General features: G+C 43.3%; 1 protein-coding gene across 1 annotated transcript in view; it reads left to right on the forward strand.

The window, feature by feature from the left end:
• Positions 1–8,848, forward strand: part of St8sia1 (ST8 alpha-N-acetyl-neuraminide alpha-2,8-sialyltransferase 1) — a 141,255-nt gene extending 132,407 nt beyond the window's left edge. Inside the window, exon 5 of the mRNA XM_075982354.1 lies at positions 1,308–8,848. Within this exon, the coding sequence (XP_075838469.1) occupies positions 1,308–1,794 (487 nt within the window). The 3' untranslated portion in view covers positions 1,795–8,848. The remainder of the gene's footprint in view (positions 1–1,307) is intronic.
• The last annotated feature ends 630 nt before the right edge of the window (positions 8,849–9,478 follow it).

Consider the following 9,478-nt stretch of genomic DNA (forward strand, 5'->3'; position numbering starts at 1 on the left):
TGGATGCTGATTTGTTTTTGCCTTCTGCATTCTAAGGTACTTTGTAGATCTATCGAGTGTGGCTTTTGGAATACTTGTTTTGTTTGTTACACTGCTGCTTCCTTAACCAGACTTGAATTTCTTGACTTAAAACACAGGCATTTTGGTATGAGGGTTTGTGCCTTGTCTTACTGTAACATGTCATGCTGTGTTCATCTCATGTTGCTGGGAGGTCTGCCCCTTTCTGAAGGACAACAGAGGAATGGATCTGGGAGAGAAGGAAGCTTGGGAGAGGAGCTGGGAGAAGTGGAAGGAGGGAAAACTGTAGTCAGGATGTAGTATATGAGAGAAGAGTAACTAAATTTTTTAAAAAGAGGCATTCACCTGAGACAATGGCTTGGTGAAGTAAGGAGTGCAAATATGAGGACCCAAGTTTAAATTTCCAGAAACCACATAAAACTGGGAGCAGTATCAGGCATCCATAGTCCCAGAGCTCCATAGTGAGATGAGGAACAGAGACAAGAGGATCCCTAGAAGCTTTGGGCGTTACTGGCTTGGCTTACACGATGGGAAACAACAAACCCGAGAAAAGCTATCTCAAAATCAAGGTGGAAGGTAAGGACCAACACCTGAGGTTGCCCTCTGACCCCCACAAGTTACAGTATGCCCATAGACACATGCTCATGCAAGGTTAATAAAAGGTTAAGTGAGGTCACAAACATGCTATTAATTGTCTTTCTCTCATGTCTGGCATATAGGAGGTCTTCCATACATTTTAGTTGCATTCATTTGAATCAGAGATTCTCTCTACAGGTGGCTCTGGATGAGCAGAGACAAGCAGAATTCAGAATTCACCAGAGAGGGATGTGGGCAGCTCTCTGCATGGAGCTACAACAGTAACAGGCCTCAGTTTTCCTGTGTACCTACAGTTAGAGCATTGGCCAACTAAAGACTTACAGAACATGGGATTTTGATGGGAAAAGTTGTCTTACAAGTGATTCTTTTTAATCTTCTGGTGAGGAAACCAGTTTTGTTTTTGCCACTAACACCACCCTAATCAGCAGCCTTGACAAAGCCATAAATCTTAAGTCACTTTCCATTCCAGGCGATAACAAAATCCACAGTTGATGTTGGCTTAGGAGAACTTCATTAAGAATGTTGATGAGGTCATGGTAGGAGTATCTGATGAGTTGGGGTATCTGATGAAGTTTTAGGCCAAGTGTTGTGTGTGTGTTCTGTTTGATAACTTCAACCATCAGAGGACGGGGTGACTGGGCTTTGATGTGTCTGTGTTTCTTAGATTTGATTGAGTCTTTTATTTTCCATAGGTTTCAAAACCTGCTCTGGTCCAGAAAGACATTTGTGGACAACATGAAGATCTATAATCATAGCTATATCTACATGCCTGCTTTTTCTATGAAGACAGGAACAGAGCCGTCTCTCCGTGTATATTACACACTGAAAGATGTTGGTGCCAATCAAACAGTGCTTTTTGCTAACCCCAACTTTCTGCGGAGCATTGGAAAGTTCTGGAAGAGCAGGGGAATCCATGCCAAGCGCCTGTCTACAGGACTGTTTCTGGTCAGCGCAGCCTTAGGCCTCTGTGAAGAGGTGGCCATCTACGGCTTCTGGCCCTTCTCTGCAAATATGCACGAGGAGCCCATTAGTCACCACTACTACGACAATGTCTTGCCCTACTCGGGCTTCCACGCCATGCCTGAGGAATTTCTCCAACTCTGGTACCTTCACAAAATTGGTGCGCTGAGGATGCAGCTAGACCCATGTGAGGAGCCATCACTTGAGCCCACTTCCTAGGGACCAGAAGAAGAAAGAACTGGGCTGGGGAATATTTTTGCTAAGTTTTCTATATGACTTCCAAAAGGAGTGGCCAAAGTGTGTCATGGATTGGCATGATAGGAACCAAACAAAAACCCAAGCAAAACTTTGCATTTGACATTAGCTTGGCGAACACTAAGAAGTAAATGTTCTGGGGGAAGATTTTATAGTGTGTTGTGGATTTACAACTGGGATCCCAAGGAGGTGATGCCGGCAGATGACGTGTCTGTGGTTCAGATCTCCAAGATGAGATGCAAGGAGCAGATGAAGTCTGATTGCTGAGGCCGAGGGGCTCATCATGGCAGCATGTGGAAGATGTTGGGGGTACTGCTGACAGTCAATATGCCGTGGCATCGCAGTCATTTTAAAAGACCTATCTTATTGAGACTGGCATTAGAACTGTAGGTTTTTTAAAAATTATTATTTATTTTTGTCCTGTTTAGGGCTGTGGGTGGGTGATGGGGTAGACTTACAAAATCTTTCCTGCTGATTTTTGTGATTCGTTAAAACAAGTCTATGTTGGCTACAGCCCCCTCCACTAGTACAGTTTTAAGTAAGAATTGCTTCTTGCCTCTTTGGTTAGGTCTATTTAGTATGAAGCTCTGTTGACTTTAGACTGGTTACAGCCACCAGGCCATGACTCAGCTCTGACAGATACATGAGAATAATCTTTGATTACTTTGATTGATAGTCTAGATAACAGGAGATGCTTCCTCGCCCCAGATGCTGAGAGAGAAGCTCAACTTTAGGTCCCTGTTACATCAACCCATAGACTCTGATGCTGGTATTTTCCCCAAATCACTCTGCACGCAATTGCTTTATTCACTTGTAAAGAGGCAAAAGTGTCTTCATTTAACGAGAGGTGAAGTAAGAACTTAGTCTCTGAGGCCGACAGACCAGGAGACAGGGCCCTTTTCTCTTTAACGTTAATATTTTCCTTTAAGGTAACTCATGCATACTTAAACATGAATATTCCCTTTCAAGATGATGTGTGTGCATGTACACATGAGTATAAACACATGTGCTCTGACACACTATACAAAGTAAGAAAAGATTATTCTCATGTCACCGTTGAAACCGAGCATGCGTGGCCTGGAGGGTATAACCAGCGTGGAAGCGCTACAGAGAGGTCATATGGAATCCATTTCATGTTGACATAAGTTGAGCTGGCATAGCAGTTACTGTCTGTTTGCATGCCAGCACAGGGTGCAAGGTTTACCCTCAAAAACGTAATCCAGGATGAGAACTGCTGTCTTATTCATTCTGCCTCCCCCACCCCCCAAATCTCATGAATGGGCCTTGTGCTGAGCATAGTGATAAGGGTCCTGGTTCATGCAAAGGAGCAGGTAGGAACCACTAGCTCTGTATTTTCTGTGTCAGATGTGGCTGCTTGTGCAGCTTGGTACAGCTGCTTTGACACAAGGGAACTCCACGGCCAAATGTGTCTACTGTAAGTAAGGGATACACAGGGACATCTTCTGTGGTTGTGGGCTCCAAGGAGCTGTGAAAACTCACGTTTATTCTTTCAAGTGTTGTCATGTGTGGGTAAAACTGACCCCCAAGCTCTACTTCACCTTGAAGGTGTGAACTTAGTTTGACCACATCTATGAAAACAGGGGGCTTTACAATGAACGCTAATTTACAAGTTATCAAAGTTATGGAAGAGTTGCACGTTGCCAAATGTGATCAAATATCCAGGTTACTCTAGAAATTAGCATTTGAACTGATACAGGTTGTACTGATGTTTAGAGAATGAAAGGTTTGGGAAGTTCGCCACTGTGCAGGCTGGCCTGGTATTTCCATCTTGTGTGGTAGCATCAGGCTATCAGGAAGGCAGTGTTAAATGTGTTAGTCCTGTCTGTACAACACTTAATATAATCCCTGTTTTGAGGGACTAGTATTTAATAATTACCTAAGAAAGAATGAATTTCTACCAATAGACTTTATTAAAAGTATAAAAGGCCTAGAAAAACAGCACATACAAAGATTAATTAAATGTGCTGTCAGATGAATGCATTTCAGAACTGGTCAGAATCTAAGCAAGAAGCTCATAAAATCCACACATCCCAGTTCATGGAGAAGGCTATCTGGGAGTCTGAACGCTCGCTGCAGGTCCTGGAACAGGTCCACGTAGGAGTCGTGGGTTTCGTCTACAAGCTGTAAAGCTAGTCTACCGGGCATCTGAACCGCAGAGCAGAAATGGTCAACACCGTCAGGTAGAGCTGTGCTTTCACCCACGATGACTGCCCTTCCCTCCCAGGGGCCATAAGCCAACACCTGGGGACATTTTCTTGTTATGACCAGGAATGCTAGCTGCTTGCAGTGGGAACAGCCGTGGACGGTGGTCCAGTAGCAATGGGTCGGCTACTTGCCGTAGAGAATGGCCCAGAGAAACGGTAGTGGTGTGGAAATTAAGAAACCCCAGGTTAGACCAAAAGAAAAGCTTGTTTGTGCCATTTGCCCTTTAGGACACAGGTGTAATGTTCATGGCATGAACAGCATCGCTGCAACCTTCCATTGTTTTATAGTGACAATTCATAGGTGGGTATGTCATATACATAACTTTATGTGTGTTTGATTAGATGATGTAGCTAAGCAAGAGGTAGGTGTGGCTGAATGGGTGTCTCTCTGAGTATGTATATATAACTATGTGTGTGTGTTTAACATTATTTTTTAATAATTCTGGAGAAACCTCTCCAGAATCATCCCTAGAACCTTCTGGAGTACCCTATTACCTTTAAGAGGTTGGGGACTATTAAATTCTACTTCTTGAAATTAAGGCCTTCAGCTCTGGGCCTGTTCCATTATTTAACATATTTGACCTTTAACTTTCAGACAGAAGGGATTTGGGTTATGATGGGCATAGTCAATAGAAAACACTGAATTGACGTCAGTGCATCTGGCAAGAGATGACACCCCTCCCTACCAACAATTAGGCCAATGCTTTAAACGTGTATATGTATGCATGCATGGCAATTCATATGAGAGAGAGAAGGAACGAGAGACACAGAGAGAGACAGAGACAAAAGTAAGATTGCTGATTCACGGGGGAAAGGATGCAGAGACTACACATGAGCACCCAGGCAGGAATTCTTATTTTACTCAACTGCAACTGGAGAATTGCTTTGGTTCTCAAGTCCCTGAGCAAGAATGGCTGCTATCTGATTTCAATCACACTTCAGTAAGAATTATGCCAGGTGAAGAGTAAGTCATCCCACCAGAAATAAAGCTTGTACCTGAAAGCCCTTTCCACGGAAGATGACCCCTGGACCAGTATGCTCACCACTATTAAATGCTCTACAAAAGTATATCAAAATTGTGTGCCTAAACTAGATTGCTCACTTTTATGACTTCGCCAAGGGGAGGGAGCAGATAGAGGGCCTTCTCAGCCCTTAAGAGTTCTGACTGCCCCTGCAGAGGACCTGAGTTCAGTTTCAGACACACACGTCCTTGAGCACAGCTGCCTGTCAGTCCAGGTCCAGGTGAGCTGGTGCCCTTGTCTGCACTCCATGGATGCTGCATGCAAGTGGGACCATATACCTACAAATAATTAGTAAATACATCTTAATAAAGGTAGAGAATTAATTCTCAAAAGGAAGAGATGTTCAGATAGTGCCAATCTACAGTTTAAATTTCTGTGTTTGAAAAATATCAACTTTGTTGAATTTTTGCTGGCAAATCCTTGTCAGGAGAGATCTAATGAGAAAAATAGTCACCAGTGCATTGAGAGCCTTCGCCTTATGAGCTCAAGTACCTGAGCTTGCACTCGCTAATCTGGGTGCCCCGTGGCAGAGTCTGATCACCTTGACCCAGTTACATATGATCATGAGTAGTAGACTTCTCTTCTCTGTGCACATGGATGAGCTTTCTGAGTCCCTGAAGCTAGGGAGAGATCAGATACCCCACAGTTCCTCTGCTTTCTTTGAAACCACGGACTTCTGAAGTTCAGAGTGTGTACAACTAACTGTGAGACCACAGGGTTTATTCTCAGCCCTATACAGTTCCTGTTTTGTTAAGTGGGAGGGTCTCAAATTTGTAGGCATCCCTCACACACCCAGGCACACACACACACATGTGCATGTACACAAACACAAGAATATGAATAGTATCTGCCTTACTCTCGGCCTTAATGTGCCATTTGATATTTTCACGTACCTCCCAGAGATGAATGATTGACGCGTGCACATGAACGGAACCGTTCTTCATACTTTCTAACCTCATTGCAACAAGGAAGGAACGCGCTTCTGCTTCCTTGTTTGGGTTTTCTCTCTGTTGCCGACATTTGTAGTTTCTTTTCCTTTAACACAGAGGAACAGGCATATTGAAGTGAGTTGTAATGTTGCGAGCACTTGAGTAACAGCCAAAGCCCTTGACTCTCACTTGTTAGGCCACAAGAGAGGAATTACTTTTTATGGTTGCTCATCTGACCAAGACTTTCAGTCTCACTGATGTGTTCAAAACCTTCCTGGTTTCGCTTTTCAGTTAAAACTGTTGGGATTAAACCACTGAGGCAGAGTTGTCCAAGAGTAATGGTATAATAACCAAATATAGTTCGTGCTTCTTCTAGCTTCTGTGTAACTAGATTTCCTTCAGGTTCCTGTCACTTTCAGATGTGTGTTTCATGCCATTAACAGTAAACGCCAAGTGATGGGACTTAGTCCAAAGCAGAGAAAACTGTGTTCACGGAATTCTGGATTTCTCTATACAGTAATAGAAAGAAAAAATGGAATAGAGAAAAAATGTAACTGAAATAAAAACTAAGAGAAAATAGTGATTTTTTCCCACTGCAAAGGACCTACTGGGAAGGGTCTTAGCCTCAGGAGGCAGCTCAGCAGACAGGAAGCAAGGAGTTGTTGTCTTACAATGCAGTTGCAAGAACGGAATGGCTTCAAGATAACAGAAAGGAAGTGTGTTGCCTTGTCATCTTTAGGGTTAGGATGAAAAGAGGATGTACCATGAAAATGGATATTGAGGCTGTTGCAGGGAAGACTCCAAGCTGGTACCTGTATTCTCATGTGGATCTTGGCAGTCTTGAAGACCCCAGGTTCCTGCCCTCTCCAGGCAGTACCCTCCTGGGTGCCTGAATTTGATGAAGTAAACATCTACACATCACTCTGTCACCTCTCATTAGAGTTATATTCTCAAGGTGAGTTCTAATTTAGCTCTTCTGTCAAGATGGTGCAGCAATGGTGGTTAATGTCACTCTGATGTTGACTGCTGGACATGGTCACCATACACTGCACATTAGCAAGAGTTAGTCCTAGCTTCCGGTCCCCACAATGATTCCCAAAAGAGGCAACAGCAACTTGATTTATTATCCTTCGTGTTTTAGCTCAATCTCTCTCTCACCCTCCCTCTGTCCCTCTCTCCTTCCTTGTGCTATTTATGCCCATGGAAAACAGGAAATGATTTGGTAATGTTGGGGAGTGGCAGAAGGTGCCTTAACTTTTCCTGGCTTGGCTCTCCTCTTACATACTCCATGTGTCTGTTGCTTTGCAGATGTTTCTATGTCTGTCCAACCTGTACCTTTATCGTCAGCAAGGACCCTTTTAAATGTAGCAAATGGGACTGTTTTATAGAAATTCCTGATAGTGCATAGGCCTTGGAGAAGTCTGATAATGGTGTGTAAATATCCTTTGCTCAGTTGTGGAACATTTTCTAAAGTCTTTTAGTTGATACCTACAGAAAATTCCTAGAGTTAAGAATGTTTTTCCAGAAAGCTCCAGCATTCATGGAAGCAATGATCCAACCTATTGCTGTCTTCCATTCTGTCTTCAATATGACAGTCTTCTCTCTCCAGTTAGGGTGACTGATGGTGCACCAGAGAGACACTACCTATGAGAAGGGGAGAGGAAGGACATACAGCACACTATTCTACAGCCTGCTTCATCTTAAAAGATTCTATATTATTAGATCCATAGTTATCACGCAGCATAGTTTGATCTGCAAAATATTGGGGGAAATTTTTACCTTTAGCCTCTATCATTGCTCATTCTAGACTATTCCACATGTATACAAGCGGTTTTATTGGTGTATATTTTCAGAGGTTGGGTAAGAGTAAAAATAAGAAATTTTAAATATTCTTTCTCACCTACTGCCTATTGGTCCATGATAATTCTGGGAAAGACTTTTAGATCAGACTATAAAATTGAAGTTACCTTTGAAGTGTTTACAGAGTGCCTTCCTCCTATTAAAGCCACCTTTGATAGACAGGAAGTGTGGGAACCCAATGCTCTTCACTGATAGACAGGAAGTGTGGGAACCCAATGCTCTTCACTGATAGACAGGAAGTGTGGGAACCCAATGCTCTTCATTTCTCTTCTTTTTAAGAATTTTATATAAAAATGTAACATGTCAGAAAAGCAGTTTAACCGGTACTTTTTATGGCGTGACTTGAAAACAGTGGTGCCTACCTGGTGGCTGAGATGAGCGGAGATGTCCCGAGCGGGGTCACTGGGAAAATACCTTTTCTGTGGTGTGTTCATGAACCGTGCTGGCAGTGAGAAGGCGAACCAAGTCTCAGTTTCTCTACCTCCCTTCCTTGGAGAAGATTTGGAAATGTACCCTGTGAATAAAATGGGTTTTTTTCTCAAAGCAGTTTGTGGAGTCCTCTTATTCCTGTGAAGTGTGCTCACTATTTTCTTCTCACTTCTCTATGTGTTTTCTATCAACCTTGACTGCCCTGCTCGACTCTTCCCAAACAGGCTGATGAGACGGCTCAGTGGGTAAGGGAGCCTGCTGCCACCCCTGACCACCTGAGCCTGATCATGGGGGTCTGCATGATGAGTGTCGGCTCCTAAAAACTTCCTCCAACCTCTATATGTGTGCTGTGACAGGTGCACATACACACAGCATTAATAAGTACAACCTAATACAAAAGATAAAGGAAAAATACACACAGAGTAGCTGTGCAAATAGAATGCCACATGGGGCTGGTGGGATGGCTCAGTGGCTGGAGAAGCTTGCCACTAGGTCTCAATTTGATTCTTGGAAGCCACATGGTAAAAGGAAAGCCGCCTTTTGGCCTCCACATGTATGCCATGTGAATAAATATAAAATAAGTAAATAATACATAATTGTAAAACAAAGAATTAATGTGATTTTAAAGTTTTTTAACTTTTATTTTATGTGTATGGCGTTTGCCTGTATGTGTGTCTGTGTGTGCACCACGCAGGTGCAGTGCCTGAGGAGGGCAGAAGAGGGCATTAGAACCCCTGGGACTGGAGTTATGGGTGGTTGTGAGCCGCCAAGTGGGTGCTGGCATTGAACTCTTGTCCTCTGCAGAGTGTCATACTCTTAACCACTGAGCCGTTTATTGAGACTGAAAAGAAAATTAGCACTGCCTAGTCTATGAAAGAATTCACTTTAGGTAGAGGAGAGACTGTGTGTCCCATCAAAGCAGGAAAGCATGCATCTGCATGGCATGACTAAGACACATGAGCCTCTTTTCCCGGCAGCAAAACTGTTCATCTTTGCAAAGAGTCCGTTTCAGTATGTGTGTTGAGACATTAGACATTCTCACTAGCTGATAACATGAGAACATGAGGCAAGACATTGAGACTCCTGTGTTCTCAGAGGGTGGCTTTCAGAGGCCACATAACACTCCTGTCAAGATCATTTAGGTGATTGCTTTGTACTCCCCGTCCCTAGGGCTCTGCATCCC

This window comes from Microtus pennsylvanicus, chromosome 8 (assembly GCF_037038515.1).
Source record: "Microtus pennsylvanicus isolate mMicPen1 chromosome 8, mMicPen1.hap1, whole genome shotgun sequence".
In the NCBI taxonomy this organism is placed as follows: Eukaryota; Metazoa; Chordata; class Mammalia; order Rodentia; family Cricetidae; genus Microtus; species Microtus pennsylvanicus.